General features: G+C 32.7%; 5 protein-coding genes and 1 pseudogene across 5 annotated transcripts; 1 reads left to right on the top strand and 5 right to left on the bottom strand.

Moving 5' to 3' along the window:
• Window positions 1-426, bottom strand: LOC120207741. Its single transcript, XM_039207163.1, has one exon. It carries the CDS (start codon window positions 424-426, stop codon window positions 1-3), a length of 426 nt encoding a protein of 141 aa, XP_039063094.1.
• A 4243-nt stretch (window positions 427-4669) lies between these two features.
• LOC120207752 (hydroxyproline O-arabinosyltransferase 1) lies at window positions 4670-7811 on the top strand. Its single transcript, XM_039207172.1, has 8 exons — window positions 4670-5282; window positions 6072-6139; window positions 6234-6435; window positions 6512-6609; window positions 6699-6768; window positions 7167-7238; window positions 7395-7508; window positions 7748-7811. Exons 1-8 carry the CDS (start codon window positions 4881-4883, stop codon window positions 7805-7807), a joined length of 1086 nt encoding a protein of 361 aa, XP_039063103.1. The 5' UTR covers window positions 4670-4880; the 3' UTR covers window positions 7808-7811.
• Window positions 7812-11905: 4094 nt separating this feature from the next.
• On the bottom strand, window positions 11906-12355 carry LOC120207740. Its single transcript, XM_039207162.1, has 2 exons — window positions 12313-12355; window positions 11906-12216 (listed from the first exon to the last, which is right to left on the bottom strand). Exons 1-2 carry the CDS (start codon window positions 12353-12355, stop codon window positions 11906-11908), a joined length of 354 nt encoding a protein of 117 aa, XP_039063093.1.
• Window positions 12356-13652: 1297 nt separating this feature from the next.
• LOC120207739 (TPD1 protein homolog 1-like) lies at window positions 13653-14209 on the bottom strand. The gene is made up of 2 exons (XM_039207160.1): window positions 14092-14209; window positions 13653-13948 (listed from the first exon to the last, which is right to left on the bottom strand). The coding sequence occupies exons 1-2, from the start codon at window positions 14144-14146 to the stop codon at window positions 13653-13655; spliced, it is 351 nt and encodes a 116-aa protein (XP_039063091.1). The 5' UTR covers window positions 14147-14209.
• A 1388-nt stretch (window positions 14210-15597) lies between these two features.
• LOC120207738 lies at window positions 15598-18410 on the bottom strand (annotated as a pseudogene).
• An 837-nt stretch (window positions 18411-19247) lies between these two features.
• On the bottom strand, window positions 19248-20399 carry LOC120207735. Its single transcript, XM_039207157.1, has 3 exons — window positions 19971-20399; window positions 19833-19925; window positions 19248-19673 (listed from the first exon to the last, which is right to left on the bottom strand). The coding sequence occupies exons 1-3, from the start codon at window positions 20397-20399 to the stop codon at window positions 19248-19250; spliced, it is 948 nt and encodes a 315-aa protein (XP_039063088.1).
• Window positions 20400-20628: the final 229 nt, after the last annotated feature.

The following is a 20628-nucleotide window of genomic DNA, read 5'->3' as shown; positions in this document are numbered from 1 at the left end:
TCAACTGTACGTATAGATTTCCCTCCTTACCAGCACCGGCGTTTCGCCAAATTGCTTGATCACCGGTGATCGTTCCGGCGTAGAAGGAAGCCGCGACGAGAAGTTGACAAAAGGAAACTCGTCAGCTCGGCTCGACTCATCCTCGAAATTCAGTGCGTAGCTCATCGGATCGTAACTAAAATCGGAGAAGCCGTGGTGCTTGTGGCCTCCTTTCCAGATCCAGGCCGTTAGGTTCCTGCACTTTTCTTTTATGTGAGGCGATCTCGGAGATCTCGACGACTTCGCCTCCTCCTCCAACGGCTCGAAGCCGTCTCCGTCTCCGATATGTGCCGCTGCAGCCGCCAAACCGAAACAACACATCGACGATTTCATCTTCTCTCTCAATGACTCTCTGTGCGATGAGAAATTGCAACTCTCGTTACACATTCCGCAGATTATGAAAATACCGATTATGAGGGAAGACGTTGGGTATATATAGGTTGAGCGGAAAACATAAAGAAAGTAAAAAAAAAGACATATAAGGACCCGACTTTGGTGGCGAGTATAAAGTAATGGCGGTTACAACCAAGACTGACGAACAAGTTATTAAAAGGAAACCGTGGGTCGGCCGTGGGTGGTTGCGTTGGTTTTTTCGTTAATAGCGCGTGAGATTTTTATGGGACAAATAGGTCAATTTACTTATATATTTCTTTTTTTCTTTATTTAATATGAGAGGGCCACTGTTAGCTGAAAATTAATAAAAATTGGTAAAATGTTGTTGTTGTCAAGTTTATTTTAAGATTAATGAAAAATAAGCTTCCTTAGGTCAAATTAATTAGTTTTTTTTATAATACTATATAGGATGGTTATACTAATCAAATCTGATTGATCAGTTAAATTGGATTAATAAGACAAAATTAAAAATTGAACAAATTATTGCATATATAATATTGTGAGATGTCTTCTTAGGTCGAATTGGTTAGTTTCCTTAATATGTTTTCAAATAATAGTTAGAGGAGGTCAATTTGTGGTATTTTAAAATTATTTTTAAAATTTAAAGGTATATAAGTTGACCTCCTCTCTTGCTTGCTCTTATTATCATAATCCTAATTGTATCCGCTAGCGAGGCTATTATTTGAAAATATATTAAGAAAAGTAAATGATAATTTTAGTTTATTTAATCAGTCGATCAATTAAGTTTTCGATAGATAAATGATTAATTTCTTAAAAGTTTAGTTAGATTTGAAATTAGTTAATTAATGAATATAATTAATTTATTTTAAATTGTAAGGTCAAGTCTCATCAATAACCCATAGTATTCAAAACCTAATATTTATATTAAGTCCAACCCAAAAGAGAAAAATAAAGACTAGAAATAAAAACATATAGAAACTCATTTACAAATTTGTTGCTACTTGAATTGTTATTTTGAACTAAAATTTAAAAATAATAATTTTTATTAATTCTAAAATTTATTGAATTAATCTTATTTTATTTTATTCAATTAATTATTTTTAAGTAAAATTAATAATTATTTTTAATTAATTCAATTCATCACTTACCAAATTAATATTTTAACACTCCTAACCCCACTCTCTTGATAGTTTCATCACAGATATAACTTTAGAATCATATAAAAAAATTAAAAGGAAAAAACTGCAAATAAATTTTAATTTATTTTTGTTGTTATTTGATATATTTTTTTTAAAAATATGTCAATTGGGTGTCATATTTATGATTTGACAGATAGACTGTCGATCTCATCTATTGTTTTTTAATACTATCCCTATAGAGTTATTTAAAGAATACGAAAGAATCAAAATAAAATATTTATAAAATAATCATATTTATATTTGATATAAATTGTATATAGCTATAAATACTAGTTTTATATAAATTGTATAATAATAAATGAATTAGATAATAATAGTTTAATATAATAATTTAAAGTTAAATTTATTTAATTTATTTTCAATGATATATCATTATTTTATTCATTATCAATATATAAATTCATACATCATTAATACATTAAATATAAATTCAAAATAATCTAATATTTAATTATGTCATGCTTGTCAACGAAACTTGTAGTACAACAACAAAAAGGAGTTAATTCGATCACATGTCCCCAAATTATAACTCTTATTCTAAATTAATAGTTAAGCTTTTAAATATTTTTGTTTCATCCCTAAACTATGACTATTATTATAAATTAGTCCTTAAACTTTTAAACATTTTAATTTCATCCATAAACTATGACCTTCATTCTAAATTGGTCTCCAATTATTTTGAACATTCCAAATTTATCCCAAACTATACATATATACTGATCACATCCTATTTTAATAAAATTGTTAGACCAAGTTATATTATTATATGCTTTTAGAAAAACCAAAATTTAGGTTAAACTACAATTGAAACTAATTATATATTTGGAAGAATCTGGGGATGAAATTGTAATGTTCAAAAAGTTTTGGGACTAATTTAAAATGAAAGTAATATTTTAAATATAAATTAAAATATTCAAAAGTTTAGGGACTAATTTAAGGTGAGAATTATAGTTTGAGTACATGTGCAATTAACTCTAATAAAAGGGTAAAAATCATTACAAAATAATTGTTAAATTTTATTAAATTGTTAAAAAAATATTATCTTCATTAAAAAGCTACAATTATCATTACATCGTTGTTATAATTTTGTAACAATTTGATGAATTTAATAATCATTTGAAAATTTTAATAAATTTAATAATTATTTAAAAATAATACAATAATATGTAATACACTTCACTTAATAAAAGTATTATTTTAATTATATGTTAATCTTAAAATCAATCTGATTATTTTTTATTTGGTAAATTATTTTGACCACTGATGTTTCGACTTGATCAATCAGACCATTCATTTATTGGAGTAGGTGATGTGGCCGTTAAAACATTTGGTATAATTATATAATTAATCCTCATAACTTATATATTATTTTAATTTAATCTTAATTTTAATAAATATCACCTTCTGATTGAAAGAAAATAAATTCGCACAACAATAAGCGAGTAAGGCTAATCAAACCCAAGATGCTTGGCTGAAATAATAAGAGCCAAGACAACTAATTGGTCTATTTTGGACAAAAATCATATATATATATTATTGTATGTTAGTATATAAATGCTTTACTCAAGATTAAATAATATTTTATATATCTTAAAATTTTAAATTATTTTTTATTTTTGTTTTAACTTATTAAATATATTTTTTCTTAAATTATTAAATATATTTATTTTTATTTTAATGTAAAAATATATATTATATCTTTATCATCCCTTACAAATATATATTTTAAAATATTTTAACTTTTAAAAATATATTAAAATATTTTAAATCCAAAATATATTTTAACTTAAGAATAAAATATAATTTAAGTTAAGATATTTAAAAAAATAAATTTTAAAAGTTAAGATAATAATAAAATACATATATTTTTATATTAAATTGATAATAAAATATTTAAATATATTTTATGTTGAGGTATCTTGACAAATATATTTTTAGATTTAAATAAAAATAAAATATATTTAATAAATTTAAAAAAATAAAAGATAATTTTAAAATATAAAATATATAAAATATTTTTAATTTTGAGTAAATCATTTATATATTACGATATAGTATATATATCATTTTTATCCAAAATAGATCAATTAGTTGTCTTGTCTAAATGGTTTGACTCTTACTATATCAACCAAGCGTCCAATTGAATGACGACACCTATCATAACAAGTGTCACCAATGACACATGACACTTAATTTGATGGTTAAATTTATTGTAATTTATTAAAATTAAGATTAAATTAGAATAATATATAAATTATGTGGACCAATTGTATAATTATATTAAAATATTTTAACGGCTACGCCACCTACTCCGTTAAATATTAACAGTAGGTGGCTTGATTGAAATAATTAAATAGTTGGGTGATCTGATTGATAAAGTTGAAAATTGGTGGTCAAAATAATTTTGACCATAGTTGAGTGGTCACTCCTGTAGTTTATCCTTTTTATTTAAGAGTTGACATGAGAAATGATTCCTCTACAAAAGCCGGACCGATTCAGCAAATTGTCCAACCTTCATAAGCTCCATAGAATATAGAAATACCTTAAAAATACAATTTAAATATCAATATTTAATTAATATATATATAAAAATTTAACTTTAGAAAACAATTTAAAAATACAATGTGAGCTTAAATATAAATATTTATACTTATTTCTATATATAATAAGGGTAAACTGCACTTCTATTCGATTGTTTTTATTTGTTACCCCTCAACTTTCAAAAGTTATATTTTAATCACTTATATTATTATTAATTACAAAATGATCACTCACACATACATTAATCTCTCATTACATTAATAACTTTATATGTTAACAAATGTTAAATTTATATTTTAAAGTTTAAGAATCAATTTAAAATTTTTATTATGTTATGTTATCATATAACGAATGATATTTTATGATTAATTGATTATATAAATGATTAAATATAATTTTTAAAAATTAAATGATAAAATTAAATGATAAAAAATAAAATAAAAGTGATGGTTAATGTGCTTTGTTCTAAAATAATTTTTTTTGTTAAAAAATTGGAAGCTGACTTTTCTTCAACAACTCCACTATGGTGTCTTTCAATAGTTGATTCCACGACTTTCTTCAATCACTCTCTCCCACGACAGTCTGTCACCAATCACCTTCCCAAATACCGCCACCGCCAAAGGCGGCCTCCGCCGCTCCCTGCTGCCTCTTCGTAACTCACCCAAACTTCCCTTCACCGTCCCCATAAATAAAAGCAAGAAAAAAAGTGAGGATCAGGGAGAGCTCTTCAAGCAATCGACTGAAAAAATGGGGTGTGGGAACGTATTCTTCACGCTGATTATAACTTTAGCAGTAGCTCTAATCACCTACAACATTCTCATCTCAGCCAATGCTTCTCTAAAGCAGGAGCTTCCCGGGCCTTCGGGATTTTCAATCATCGACCCCGTAATCCAGATGCCGGTAGAAAAATTCAGAAAATTCGGGTCAAGTGCAGAGAGAAGGTTGTTTCACACTGCGGTGACGGCTTCTGACTCGGTTTACAACACTTGGCAGTGCCGAGTCATGTATTACTGGTTCAAGAAGCATAAGAATGGACCCGATTCAGAAATGGGTGGGTTCACTCGGATCTTGCACTCTGGTAAACCAGACAAGTACATGGATGAGATTCCCACCTTCATTGCTCAGCCTTTACCTGCTGGAATGGATCAGGTATCTCTTTTAGGGGTTTTAGTCTATAATTTGTTGAGTTCATTCAATTTAGAAGATAACTTTCAGTTTGTGAAATGGGCATCTAAGTTTGGAAATTTGAGGTTAGTCTTCATTGATTGGACTAATTGAACCAATAAAATTAGCTGTCTTCTTGGTATCAAACTTTATAATTAGTATCCTTAGCTTTATGATTCTTATTTATGTGTATTTAAGTTAGGATTATTATCACCGGCGATGTAAAAAGAAATCACGAGCAAAATTGTATTGAAATCATACATTTTATTTAAGGTTTCAGATTATAAATTTTAGGGTTTAGATTTAGAATTCTGGATTTATGATTCCATACCCTCCTCCTTACCGGAGGAAATATTTTGTTTATCAAGGCCTCCAGAGCTCTATATCCTCCACATAGTTGCATTCTTTTGATTTGATCGTTGTCCATCCCATCACCTGCAAACTCTGTTATATAATGCTCAAATCAATTTACTTTGTCGACCTACAAATAACATTCATGATCCAGAGTCCGACACTTGAGGGTCACCTGATCTCTCTGACCCTCTCTCTCTTTTTTTCTCCCTTACACTGTTCGTCTTCATTCTCCTTAAAAGTTATCGGGTGCGAGTCTCTGTCCAATTAAAAAAAGGTGAACCGCCCACGGCTGTTACAAACAAAATGTTACCATCAGGATTATTCAAATATGTTAGACGACGTTCGAATATACATGCTCATGGAGTCTAAATTGTACAACCTAGATATCAACTTATTTCTTTACCATTATGTCAATGACAGGGTTATATAGTACTGAACAGACCCTGGGCATTTGTGCAGTGGCTTCAAAAGGCTGACATCAAAGAAGAGTATGAGATTCTGATTTCCTTATTTTGTATTGATTCAATTTGTGTCCATGTTTTGGTTGATTTTATATGTCCCATCTTTCCTATGCATATACAGTTACATACTGATGGCAGAGCCAGATCATATCATTGTGAAGCCTATACCAAACTTGTCAAAAGATGGGCTTGGCGCTGCATTTCCTTTCTTCTATATAGAACCGAAGAAGTATGGGTCGGTTCTGAGAAAGTTTTTTCCTGAGGAAAAGGGTCCAATAACCAACATTGACCCCATAGGAAATTCTCCTGTTATTGTTGGGAAGGTATACATTTTCAGTGTTTGCTTCGTTAGCAGTTTCGGTTTCGATTTCTCCTGAAGATCTTTCATTGATTGTATAGGGTTCTCTCAAAAAAATTGCTCCAACTTGGATGAATGTGTCATTGGCAATGAAGAAAGATCCTGAAACAGATAAAGCTTTTGGCTGGGTGCTTGAAATGTGAGTTTTGTCCGATTTGATCCATGCTTTTACAATGGTTCCTTGGATTTTGACCTTGAGTCTTCTGTTTACTTGTTTTATAACTGTAGGTACGCTTATGCTGTTTCCTCTGCATTGCATGGTGTGGGTAACATCCTATACAAAGATTTCATGATCCAGGTTCGATGAGATTGTCCGTTTCCCGTAATTTCTTCTTCTTAGACGATAAAATATTACAGCTGCACCTTCCTGGTTAGTGATAACTATAGTCATCTTGCAACCATTTACGACAGTCAACTCTCTGGTGTAAATTTGAGAATCTGGGTTGATGGGGATGAGCTTTTAGTTTAGGACCCGCTTCTGGTGTGCTTCTAGGAGCAAGCCAAACTGATTAAGCATTATTATTTGTTAGCAACACAGATTAGACTTCTGCAAATTGTCTGTTATTTAATCATTATTTTGAATAATTTGTCGACGGTTACTTTTTCGCCTTCTTTATTCTTGTTTATCATGTCGATGAATTCGGATTAGTTCCTGAACTTTCCTTACTAAACCATTGCTTTTGTGACACTGATCAGCCTCCTTGGGATACAGAAATCGGTAACAAGTTCATCATTCACTACACATATGGGTGTGACTATGATTTGAAGGTAACTTTTCGTGCTGAAATCTCAATCATTTTGTTTTAGGAAAATGTTTCTCGGTTATGACCTTTCCAAATTATGTTCCAGCATATTTGTTTGAGTTGGAAGAAAAAACTTGTCACCATTTTACTAAATAGCTGCAAGTTTTCTTCCTGGTTTCAGGGTAGGTTAACCTACGGAAAGATTGGAGAATGGAGGTTTGATAAAAGATCGTTCGATACTGAACCACCTCCGAGAGACCTTCCGCTGCCTCCTCCTGGTGTTCCCGAAAGTGTGGTAAGTTTAACACTTATCCTTCAATGGCACAATGTAAAGTAATATTGAACAATTCTATGAGATTTTTGCCCATGCAATGCAATTTTGGTTCTTGGTAGTATGCTAGGTTAAAGTTTCTAGGCAGTCCCTATACTATAATCAAAAGGTGCAGGTCAGCCATGTACCATAGAACTGAATAATTTAGTACAATTACCTTCTTTGTGGGATGATGTAACAAAATACAATGTAAATTGTGGCAGGTAACTCTGGTGAAAATGGTAAATGAAGCCACCTCAAGCATTCCAAATTGGGGTTCATAGAAGGAAAAAAGGGTAAGGCTGCAAATTGCAAGATGTAGGCGAAAAGCCTCCCTTCAGGTGCCAGCTTAGAAATGGGGTTTGGTTGCAGGTTTATGTTTATTCTGGTAAGTTAAGATTGGGATTAAGGTTTACCAGATGAGCATAGGGTAATACGTGTGTCCGTGTGAACCCAAAATGCTTGTTAATTAACAGATAAACTTTGTTCCCGTTTGACGATGTTTCTATCATTTTGTATTTGGGAAGAACTGGCCTAATTTGTGATTTCATCTTTGATTTTGTAATAGATACAAGGCTAATGGAAAACGGCGTTTGTAAAATAATCAGAATAGTATGTTTCTCACTTTCAACATTGCTAGTCATTTTTCCTTACAACCCCTTGTATCCTATCTATTAATCTTACTGACAAGGTACATTATAAAGACGATTCTTCGAATTTAGTTTATTTCATTCACATCAAGATTCAAATCTTTGATGTTGTTTAAGATACCTAACGTTTCTTATCCTGTTAGTTTAACTGGTTGTCTCTTATCCCGTTAGATTAACTGATTGTATACTAAATGAATACGCTGTTGGAGAAAACCCATCGGGAATGACTATGACTTGATATTACTAATAGATGTCATGGCCATTGGAAAAACCAAAACAAGAGATCGCAGTCGAGTAGCGCAAACTGAATAAAGACAACTGTTGAATAAACATTTTTTTATTATTAAAATTTTTAGTAATTATAAGGTAATATTTGTATACAACTTTTTTAATCTATTGACAATTCTCACACACCTTGCAGATGTAATCGTTCGAATCCAGAAACTTTAAGGAGAATAACATTTCATTTTACCGTTGACACCATTATGTATTATTGAATAAACAACTTCAATGTACCAGACAATCATGTCCCTTATCCTGGAAAAGCTCAGCTCAGCACCGGCGCGATCACTACCGGAATCAAATGTGGGGTGTTCGGCATGAAGCATACATCTTCCATGGAAACACCAGATACTCAAAAGCACAGATGGTGTTAACATTTCGGCGATATGTCCTTGCTGTCTCGGACTCTCGGTTGCCTGTGACACCGTGGTTACCCCTTACATTCCCATCGAAAATATCATTATTTTTTTAAAAAAAATTAAAATTATTATATGATAATATTTATTTATAATATTTTTTAGTCATTATTAAATGCACACATATTTTATATACGAGCTCGAATTCAATACCTCAAAGAAAAATAATATTTTTTCAACATCTTTATTAGCTGTAATTCTTCCGTCCACAATAATAACATGGAATCATGTTTGGTGTCTCTATATATTATTTCTTTCTCTATTGCTATTCTCGAAATGAATGGAAAGAAGAAACTATTTTGATTTTAGGATTTCAACTTAAATAAAGTCTTTTGAATTTCTTTTTACTAATCTCACGTGATATTGAAATACGTAGAATATAAAAGAATAGAACGTTTGGCAAATTGTTTGTGAGCGGTTCATATAACGTTTGTTAGGTTAAATAGATGAGTATGAATATAACTTTTATATTCATTTAATAAATAAACGAATACGAATAGAGGAATGTTTGGTTCGTTTATATTCACGAACAAACTTATTTACCAGTTCATTTATTATAAGTCCATTTATCCGGTTCTTCTTTTCCTATTATTTTTTACATTTGAAATATTGGTGTTGAAAGAGACTAAATTGAACGCATTGTAAACTTTAGAATTTAAACGGTAAGCCTAAAGAGTTTAAGAACTAGTTTATTTAGTTGGTTTTGTTTAATTTAATTTAATTGATTGTTTGTACATATAAACGAAGATGTTCGTAAATGTTAAATGAATACATTCATAAATAAATAAATGAACATAATATTAAAAATTTAAACGAATAAAAGCATTTTGAAAATAAACAAACAATCATAAATAAAACTTTATTTATTTAAGCTCGATTTATGTATACACCAAGTAACGTAAAAGAGAAAAATACAGTGCAATTTTGAAAGTGCAAAAGAAATCTCTGTCATTATCATTGTTAAAGTTTTAACTATTGATGATAAAAAAATATAATATTTAGTATAATTTTAAAAAATAATTATATGATCGAAATAAAAATACGAGAATAAATAAATTGATTACGCTGCACACATAACAAATCCGACGGTGTGAATTGTAACTGTCATCCGTTCCTCTAAAACCGACGGTCAGATTATCTATGACATGGAACATTCTTTTTTCTTCTATAACCAAAGTGCTTCTTCGATGCTCTTAACGAAGCTCTTAACACAAACCCCCAAAATCCCGAAAACCTAATTCTCAATCTTAAACTTTCTCTCTTCAATTGGGGTTCCTTTCTTTTTCCCTTTTAGTTCTCCCAAGCTTCGCCACTCCTTTTTCATTCTAAGCTCTGTTATACGTCACGAAAATGGAGAGTCCACTTACAAACGGTGCCGTGTTGGACAGTTCCGTGGGCTTTGCACTGCAAACTATGGTTATCGAAACTGCCATTGTTGCTACTAAGTCAGTCGCTTTGTTGGTGATGATGGTATAATTTTCCTTCTTGCCTTTTAATTTACCTTCATTTGCTGAAGTTGGAATTCTTTGTTAAGCCACTGGTTTCTTCCGCTCTTTGTTTTGTAAGGGTTAGTGCGCAATTGACAATTTTTCTGTGAATAATTGATTGCATTATTCTGAAATTTTCAAACTCAAAAGTGAATTTTTGTTTGTAATATTTTCTGAGGTTATGGAATCTGTTGCTTTGCTTAATAGGTTGTCTACAATATTTTAATTCTCATATAGTTTAGAAGAACGTCAAGGAAGAACATAAGCTGTTCATATATGCCAATAGGGTCGAGTACAGAAGGCATAGATTTGGTAGAGACATTGTTTTAGTCGATCCTTTACCTTAATTTTCAGTTTTGTTTTGTTGATCGTCTATGTTTTGTGCAAATGCTTGTTTGTTTGTCATTTTGTTATTCATTACGATGGATAATTGGATAATTATGGTTTTCATGGTCATAAAATTGTGTCGTTTGATGTGATGATATGTTTGTTTGTTCTAAATTGCTCAAAAACTGCATTTGAAAGAACATTGTTTTTATCCTAAGCATGAGTTCGATGTTTCTCCAGATGGAAACTATGTCTAATGGAATTGATGCCCTCATCAAAGAGCCAGAATCATATGCAGGGTTAGTTAAATAAATTATTTTGCCTAACTTGTTCATGCACTTCTTCGGTGGAATGGGGGAAATCATTCGATCTGCTTTTGCAGGTTTCCGCTTGCTCTTCTTGCAGTGAGAAAGCCTTGTCCAGAGAACAAGGATGCTGGTGACACTGAGGATGACGATGATGAGGAGGAGGAAATTGAAACAGCAGGTGATGAAGATGCCGGTGAGGAGGAAGATGGATCGGGAAAAGGCGGTGAAGGTGAAGATGGAGGGGATCCAGAGGATGAACCTGTGGCCAATGGAGATGGAGCCAGTGGAGATGAGGATGAGGATGACGACGACAATGATGATGACGACGACGATGACGATGATGATGGAGGTGAATATGAAGAAGAAGAAGAAGAAGAAGAAGAAGAAGAAGAAGAGGAAGAGGAGGAAGAAGATGAAGAAGAAGAAGAGCTTCAGCCACCGGCTAAAAGGCGAAAATGACCTTAGGACCTCTTTCCCTTGTTTTTCGTTTCGCCTTGCCGAGGTTGTGGGTTGGATTAGAGATTAGAAACTGTGACATTTTCGAAATCAGACATGTTTTATATTCCTAACATACACTTATTGTATCATTATATATGTTCTGCTTCATTCTCCTCTCCTCTCCTTTGTTTGACCTTCTCCCTTGAGGATTACATTAATGTATCACTAGCACTACCTTAAAAACAGTACTGCTTCTGGTTGTTTTCAACCATGTTCTGGCTTTCTCCTTTGAGGTATCATATTAGTTTTGAAAACTATGCCTTAATTGCTGATGATGGCAACATGAAGGCACATCGCAAAAATGTCTGCAATTTGATGAAAAAAGAGGCTAAAAGTTTGCAATCTGTGTTTTAATTAACCTGAAGTATTATTTATTAGAGATTTTAGCACTACAAGCTAAGAGCAATTCTGAATCTAGCAGTCATCGACGACAGAACTAGAAGGAAACATAAAAAACGGAGGATCCCAAGCATAGAGGAAACTGACTGAAGTGAAGCCATTCAAAGTATTGCCTTGGATAACAAGGCAATCGTCACCTTGCTGCACAAAAATGCTTGGATCCACAGTTTCGACCGATTGGAAGTCTTTGCAAGTAAGCTTTAGATCATGTTGACTGCATTTGCAGTTGTTGGTAATTGTCACCTTCCATTCAGCCATACCCTGTATCTCGTTTCCGGTTCTGACAGTACCGACGATGATGTCGTTCAACGAGCAAAGAGAAAACCCTGCATTTAAATATCAAAAAACAAAAAATTTAAAGCAACTTGTCTGAGAAATCTTTCTCCTGTTAAGACAAAGTAGTTTAACTTGGCTGACAAGACCCAGAATAAGAACGGCGACTAAAGCCTCTGTGGAAGAAGCCATTGTTTTGATTGAGGTATGTGATGTTCAAAGGGATATATTTGTGTGGATTTAAATAATTTTCTAGGAAATCATGGATTTAAAATTCATTCTTGGGCAATACATCTTCTATTTAGTGCTTTTTGACAATTGGACCAATTTAGTGTTGAGAGCAGATTTTGCACATTGAACGCCAATTAATATGAGATTTTTTGGCATCTTTTCTTCCACACTTGTCATTATGTTCGAAAAGTTTCTGATCGTAATCATGAAACTATTTCGAGTAAATAATTTATGCTAAAATTGTTATGTTATCAAAGTTAGAAAAGTAGATAGTTTGTGTTAATTATTGAAATGCATTGACTTCGAGTAGGGATAGAGATATACTTGATCAAATTAGACAATATGTTAGACTAAATGCAATATAAATTAATCTTAAATTCGTTTATAGATTCAATTCATTTGTGACACTAACGTTGAACTATATATCTATAACTTGCATGCTTTGATATCTCAAGAATTGACGCGTGTTAATATAATAAAGTAATGATCAATATGTTAGTATGCGACTCATACATGATATAATTGTATTTGTAGATATGAAATCATAGTATGACTCTAGTACAAATTGTATCCTCTCAATAATATTTTATGATTTGTGAAAGTGGAGCATGATCATTGCATTGTCTAAGATGAAGGATTTAATTATTATTTTATGTTATAATCATTTATGATTTATAAAGAAATATTGAGATAAAAGTGATCAAACTAGATGAGTAAATAAAATTCGGAGGGAAGACAAATATTTCTAGGGATGGCCATAGGATTCGAACTAGATGAGTATTGACTTAACCTGATCCTATAGGGTCGAGTTCTTTTTTTACTAAAAAATAGTATAATTATCATTAATATATTTAAGAAAAATTGCAATAATACCTCTTTATATGTATATATGTTTTCAAGTAGGTCCCTATTTTTTTCCAATGCATGTCACGTGTGAATTTTTACCCCAAAAATCAAGTTGACTCCCTAGACAGTCGAGAGAGAATGTGTGCTTGTCTCCTTCTCCAGCCTTGCATGGAAATTTATATACAAAACTTTATTGTAGTGTCAGACCTAGGATGATAATGACTATTTGTAAGTTGGCAATACTTCAGAAAACCCCGAAAGCTACGGGATTCAATAGGAAAAGGAATAACAACATAAAAGGTTTACAATAGAAATTAAGTTAATAGTAGCTTGAATAATAGTTTTTTTGTTATATGATCAAAGTAGAAGGGAACATGATCCATAATAACCTTATGTTTGATATTTTTGAGTTCTAACAGTCCTCGACAACGGAACTAGAAGGGAACATGATAAAAGGATACGAAAAGCTGACTGAACCGAAACCATTCAAAGCATTGCCATGGTTGACGAGGCATTTGTCACCTTCCTGCTTAAAAATGCTCGGATCCACGGCTTCAACAGTCTGGAATCCCTGGCAAGTAACCCTGAGTTCATGTTGAGCGCATTTGCTGTTGTTGGTGACCGTCACTTTCCATTCAGGCTTCCCTTGTATCTCCACTCCCGTTCTCACGGTGCCGATCACGATGTCTTCCAAGGAGCAACAAAACCCTGCACGTAAATTTCGAAAAACCCTTAGTCTAACATGTTACTCGAACAACTCGACTCGACTAACTCGAAATTTTGTTTACTCGACTCGACTAGATCGATTACTCATCTCTAGTTTATATTGTTTACAAGACGCAGAAGTTCACCTTGGCTGACAAGACCCATAACAAGAATTGCAACAACATTACAGGAAGAAGCCATTGTTCTGATTGAGGTTTCTGATGGGCATCTGTGTGGATTTATATAGCTTTAGAGCCAAATCATCTTGTTTACGATTGGACCCATTGGTCAATATTTTTCAAGGGTGGTGAGATTTTGCGCATTGAAAACCAATTAATTTTATTTCAAGACGTTTTTCGATTAAGGTTTGTGATGTTCTTAGGGATCTCTGTGCCCATAGATATAAAATTCCTTAGCAAATTATGGCTTTAAATTTCTTAACAATATTTAGTGAGCATATATATATATATATATATATATATATATATATCGTAAGACCCTTATTTCTATTCTGATCTGTAAGCTCTAATTTGATATACGAAAATTCATATTTTGTAAATTGGAATTCTAGTTTTATAATGAATTGATTATGATTACGTCTTTGATTGGAAAGGTTTATGAAATTACGATATATTAAAAGTGGAATACGTTGTTGATTTATATTCGATGATATAATGCGGCTCTTGAAATGCTTGTTAGGAGTACAGAAAACATTGTCACATTAATGCCCAAAATATGAACTTAATTTAATTATAATGCTACTTTTTTCTTAATTATAGACAAGCCTAGACCATGTAAACAATAAAATTCAACGATAAAGACTAGAAATATATCAGTTCAGAAGAATGCCAGTAAAATGGGAATTTAATTAATTAGCTTTACAAACACATTAACATCTAAACATCATATATAGAGTGCAAAGGATCCTTTGCTGTAGTAAAATGAGGGGTCCTAGAAAGATGATGGGTTCTTTGTTATAGTAGGAGGAGGTGTGGTAGAGGACGGAGAAAAATATTAGACTGACTCTTAGATAACGAATCCGGTGGTAAATGGTGATTGTAAAGGAGAAAGTCATAGTGAAAATTTCAAATGCTTAAGCTCGCCAAGCTACCAAATCATGAATGAAACATTTCAGCATTGTCTTGTTCAATGGGATATGTGCTGAAGAAACTTCATGCTAAGGAGTGATGTTGTCGAGGATCAAAGAATGCTTTTGTGGGAAATGTTGCTACTTGACACTAATGTTACTAGAGGCTTTACTAACCATGAAGGCAAAAGCGTTTGCCTACATTAAAGGTATCCATGGCTGAGCCAGACCGGACCAAGGCTCAACTTCAGGTTATGTTATTCATGCCCAAAAATCTATATTGTTTCAACCAGCTAAGGTTTCAGAATGGCATCATAAATCAACCAAATGGTGAACATCGTCAACAAAACCCTATACATATACATTGCAAAGCTTGATATCTACTAATAGAATAGCCATCGGAAGCTCAGATAGCTCCATTTAGCGGGGAGAGACCATACCTCCAAAGGTGAGACAGGAGAGTTGATAAACGAGAAGCTAAATCAACCTCATAAATAAACTGGGAATTTTTTAAGCTTATATCCAAACACAATCATCAAGAAGTAAATATTCAGTTAAATAATTGTAAATAAAGAAATAAGTACTTAGATTTCATTTCACGGTATTGTCAATTCTTCAAGCGAACAAAACCCATCATGCCATAACAATAATATTTCTAACTTATCTTTGTTTCTGACATCAAAGCATCACAACAATGAATAGCTGTTGTATCAATTTAATCACAGGATAAGTTTTGCAACTAAAGTAAAAAGTAAAAAACTACATTACCTTTGAGATGCCACCAAGAATTCAATGGGCATCATCTATTCTTTCCGCAAACTATACAATCAATGTTAGGGAAGAAAACCAATCCAGCTTGACATTCGAACTGCCCTTGATTTTGCAGGAAAGTAACTTTGAGTTCATGGTTTTTGCTCAAACACTCAATTCCTCCCACCTCCTGGTAACAAGCTACCCAAAGAGGGAACTCCTTGGTTTCTCATTTCTTCTTGTGCTCGCCTCATTTCTTCTGGATCTGTTGCAATAGATAAGAGGTTGACAAAATTAGGAAAAATGAAATTTCTAGCCTATACAATGAGAGGGGCAGGAGCATTTAGAAGCACCTGCAGAAGAAAGTTGTATTCGTAAAACCCAAGAATAAAAGATTGGCAAAATTGTAATTAGAAAATGATAGAATGAATTGTTCAAAAAATGTAATGTTTGGGAAAAATGAATTGCAGCAAAACTATTATAAATCAACTCTTATAAATCTGTTGCAAGCAGAAAATAGGCAATATAGGAGATTTTATCCCAATCAAGAAAACAAATGCAAGCAAGTAATTAAGCAGAGCATATTCTCCATCAAAATCAACTCTTATAAATCTATTGCAAGTAGGAACTTCAAGAAAGCTACCAAGTTATGAGCTAGTAGAAGAGCACTTTACCCATGTTTTCCACTAATTTGGGCATTAAGAAAACCACCACCAGCATAAATCCCACCATGAGACCCATTGGGCTTTTCACAATATTCATTATGGAGAGAGGTTCCCTAATCTGCAATAAAGTAGGATAAACATGAGGCAAAGGATAGACACTAACTGCAAACAAAAGGAAACATAACATATATAGCAAAAGGCTCCTTAACCTCGTAATATTGTTCCTCTCTCGATGGCTCTAAAACCAATTCACTGAGACCCCTCCTGTTCTCCGTTAATGCTGCCTGTACCTTGCCTGGGTTTCTAGTACTAACATCAACTCTAACCTATGAAAGATTGAAAGGCATTAATGTTAATGAAGAAAAACCAAAATAATTTGATGATTAAAATTCTCCAAGAGTCGGGCAAGAAAGAAAATCTTACAGGAGAAAAGAAATAGCCAATTGCTGCCACTTCAATCAAATGAGTCCCAGCTGATATGTTCTGGCTTTAGGCATTTATATTAAGGAATTATAATAGTTCAGAGGAAATATTTACTACCACCCACGTTACACAATATCTCATTATTCAATAACAGAAAAACAGTATTAAAAGGGCAAAGAAAAAAAAGTAAAATATATTGATTTTCAATCAGAGTTATGCATAAGAATTGCCAACAACTTCTTGGCCTAAGTGGCAGAAGGTTTGTGAGGAGTGAAAACTTGAGTTCAAAACCCTAGCAACCCCAGCCCCCAAATTTAAAAGAAACTGATAAATTTTAGGATAAAATGAAAAATATCCATCAGGTCTCAGATAAGTAACAATTTGACCACCATTGAGTATAACTTTCACATTTGACGTTTTTCAGGGCAAAGCAAGCCCTTTTGTACCCAGACCTGCCAAATAAAGTCATCGGTCATTGCATGAAATAAAATAAGAGACAACATATCATAACAGGAACAAATATAAAGTGAAATGCCAATTTCTCAAATATAGAATCTGCAATGAGGCTTATAGGTTCTGAGGGATGAATTTATATCACCCACATCTTATTACATAACATAAAGGGACCAGTGGCGGATCCAAAAATATTTTTGAGAATGGGCACACTACATTAATAACACAAAATTTTCTCATGGGGTAGGTACAATTAATAAAATAAATAATTAACTGAATAAAATTCAGATTTCAGCAAGGTCACGTATATGCCACTGAAGGGAACATAAATTGTCCTAATGAAAATTTGAAAAACAAATTCAAATATATCTAATTATCTATACAAAGGCTGCATTGCATAATAAACCACCATTTATGTAAACACTGGAAATCAACAGAAAAGATAATTAACGTCATCTATCTACTTTCATGCTATAGTGAGATGAACACCATCACAAGAAAATCACTAAATTAGTATGTAGCAAAGATCCAAAACAACCAAAATCACCAGATAATAATATTATTTTGCCAAAAGAAAAAAAACAGTACAAATCTAATCAAATACAAAAATAAAAGGGGTCGAATTACCTTGGGGGATCTTCACTCGACCGTTGATGGTGAATCCATCTCCAGACCTGCCCAAAAGCAGGTAAATAAACAAAAAGTTGAAAACCTATTAAAAGATCCAAATACTATAAAGCAAACAAAAAACTAAACAATTCACTTATATTAATTTTAGCTGAAACCAGGAGTATCAAATATAAGAAATCCGAAGTTGAAAAGAATCCAATCAGAGTTAAATTTATTGTTTTTCAGCGATGACAAAAGGAAAGCGGGACTATCAAAGGAACAGGCGTTGTACCCTGATGAAATTGTCAATGCAATTGAGAGAAGCACGAGCAAAAGTGACGGTGCGATCTGTGCCATGGCAGCTTAGATAATTCGGGAGCTTCAACAGTTGATGAAAACCAGAAGAAATTTGTTGGATTTCAAATCGGTTCTTCTCACTTTGTGCTGCCTGTTGAATCTGGGCTTTCATATGGGCCATGATTTGGGGTTTTGTTTTTGTATAGGAGAGAGAATGATTGAATCGTGGAGGGTTTAAATTGAAATTTGGTTTCAATTAAATAAAAAAAATTAGCGTTTCTGTCAATATTTTTAAGAGGATTAACTAGCATTTTAACTCCTGAAATTATATCTTATTATCACTTTGGTATCGAAAGAATTTTTTTATTCAATTTAGTTCTTGAATTTTTCAAACATGATGCACAGTACCCAACTATTTTTTTTATTACAAAAATTCTCCATCACACTCTAGAAGCATGACACATGTCACATATTTACAATATTACATGAATTCTCCGTAATAGAAAAATAGGTTAAGATAAAATATTACACGACATGTACTTACAAGAATTGACAATCATATCTTGGATTTGTCAGATGTCTTGTCTGTAAACTGTAGTTGACTTGAAATTTTATGCTCCGAAAACAAGTTTTTACGGACTCCAATTAACAAAGAAGTCTTAAAAAGTTTTTTTAGATAATTCATCAATTTTATTACTCAAAGAATCATAGAATGCTACAAAAATAACCGATCACAAAACATTATATACAAACTACATACAAAAATATCAGATCGGTTCTAAATTATACCCCATGAAAAACAAAGGTTAGAGTTAACTCTATCAGCCCTATTAATGTTTTTCTCCCTAAGCTTGATTCCTACGAAATATTTGATGCAAGTTAGGAGATCGTCGTTGGCTCGGTAACATCCTCTAAATATTCGTCTGTTACGCTCCTCCCACAATAGATAAATGGAAGCACACCAGGCAAGCTTTAGGATTGTAGATAAGAGATATTTTCCTTTCCAATAGCTATAAGCTCAAACTAGCAATTCCTCCCATGTTGAGCAGTGTTTGTTAATGCTGCTGAGTAGCAGAATATTTTTCCATAAATTTGAAGCAGTGTCGCAGTCAAATAACAAATGGTTCCTTGATTCCAATTTATCGTTGCACAGCACGTAATTCCCTTCTGTGATAATTCTCATTCGCATCAGTTGGTCTCGTGTTGGCAATCTATCTAGGATTGCCATCCAAGCAATGAGACTGTGCTTGGGAATATGCTGCAGGAACCAAATCAGTGAATGCCAGGGAACTTTGTTCTCCTTCACCCTAATTTCCTGCCAAATATCTTTAATGGAAAATGCACCAGTCGAAATAAGTGAGGTTGCTTCACTGCGCAATTTAAGGATACGATTGAAACTCCAACTGAAACTGGCTCTGCTTTCCATTTGCCACAGATTACTATCCTTCATTACGTAAGCATGGATCCAAGCAATCCATAATGAGCCCTCTCCAGTCAATAAATTCTTTATGAGTTTGATCAAGCAAGCTTTATTCTATTCTTTTAGTTTTTTCAGCCCAAAACCACCCTCATATTTTAATTGACAGATTTCAATCCAGCTGACTCTTGCACCTGTAACAGCTTTGTCAGAGCCTTTCCAGAAGAACCTAGAGCAAAGTTCTTCAATTTTGTTGATTATGGCTTGAGGAAGGGGAAGCTGCCGACACCAATAATTAGCAATGCTGAACAATACTGCTCAAACGAGTTCAAGTCTTCCTGCGTAACTCAGATTCTTACCAGACCATAGTGCGAGCCTAGCTTTAATACTTGCAATGAGGGATTCACAGTCATGTTCAGAGAGTTTACGAGTTATCAATGGGACCCCAAGGTATCGAACAGGTAAAACACCATATGTGAACCTTGTGGCTTGCTTGATATGCTCGATGTGGCTAAGAGAAATTCCAGCAGTGAAGAACATACATTTTGCTGCATTTAAGTTCAGACCAGACATCTCATAGAAGCTTTCAAGAACAGTAATGACACCAATTACTAATTCAACATTACCCTTACAGAATATTAACAGGTCATCAGCAAATGATAAGTGGGTGATTCCTACTTTCTTGCATTTAGGATGATAATTAAAAAGTCCTCTTGCAACAGTCCGATTAAGCATGGAAGAAAGAATATTCATTGAAAGAACAAAGAGGATGGGTAAAAGAGGGACCTTGACGAATACCTCTTGCTCCCTTAAAAAGTTAGTTACATATAAATGTTTAATTTTATCATGACAATATTTTATTTTATAAATAAGTCTTAAAAAGTAGAAAATATCAATTCGATTTATTCGGTTATTTTAGTGTAAATTGATTATATATTTATATATTAACCAAACCAACCAATTCAAAGAGTGCACACCCCTA

The sequence above is a fragment of the Hibiscus syriacus genome, unplaced genomic scaffold (genome assembly GCF_006381635.1).
Source record: "Hibiscus syriacus cultivar Baekdansim isolate YM2019G1 unplaced genomic scaffold, ASM638163v2 tig00015331_pilon, whole genome shotgun sequence".
Classification (NCBI taxonomy): domain Eukaryota; kingdom Viridiplantae; phylum Streptophyta; class Magnoliopsida; order Malvales; family Malvaceae; genus Hibiscus; species Hibiscus syriacus.
The sequence above is the reverse complement of the archived record's forward strand: the minus strand, read 5'-3'. Positions and strand labels throughout refer to the sequence as shown.

Bases quoted from the DNA above. Each gene is read 5' to 3' on its own strand.
- LOC120207752 (XM_039207172.1), top strand. From the start codon at position 4,881: ATGGGGTGTGGGAACGTATTCTTCACGCTGATTATAACTTTAGCAGTA. The intron at 6,436-6,511 runs GTATACATTTTC...TTGATTGTATAG, and splicing joins CTCCTGTTATTGTTGGGAAG to GGTTCTCTCAAAAAAATTGC. The intron at 7,509-7,747 runs GTAAGTTTAACA...AAATTGTGGCAG, and splicing joins CTGGTGTTCCCGAAAGTGTG to GTAACTCTGGTGAAAATGGT.
- LOC120207740 (XM_039207162.1), bottom strand. From the start codon at position 12,355: ATGGCTTCTTCCACAGAGGCTTTAGTCGCCGTTCTTATTCTGG. The intron at 12,217-12,312 runs GTCTTGTCAGCC...ATTTAAATGCAG, and splicing joins AGTCGCCGTTCTTATTCTGG to GGTTTTCTCTTTGCTCGTTG.
- LOC120207735 (XM_039207157.1), bottom strand. From the start codon at position 20,399: ATGAATATTCTTTCTTCCATGCTTAATCGGACTGTTGCAAGAGGACTT. The intron at 19,926-19,970 runs GTTTGAGCAGTA...TGGTGTCGGCAG, and splicing joins ACGCAGGAAGACTTGAACTC to CTTCCCCTTCCTCAAGCCAT. The intron at 19,674-19,832 runs GTCAGCTGGATT...TACGTAATGAAG, and splicing joins AAGCTGTTACAGGTGCAAGA to GATAGTAATCTGTGGCAAAT.
- LOC120207739 (XM_039207160.1), bottom strand. From the start codon at position 14,146: ATGGCTTCTTCCTGTAATGTTGTTGCAATTCTTGTTATGGGTCTTGTC. The intron at 13,949-14,091 runs GTGAACTTCTGC...ATTTACGTGCAG, and splicing joins TATGGGTCTTGTCAGCCAAG to GGTTTTGTTGCTCCTTGGAA.
- LOC120207741 (XM_039207163.1), bottom strand. From the start codon at position 426: ATGTGTAACGAGAGTTGCAATTTCTCATCGCACAGAGAGTCATTGAGA.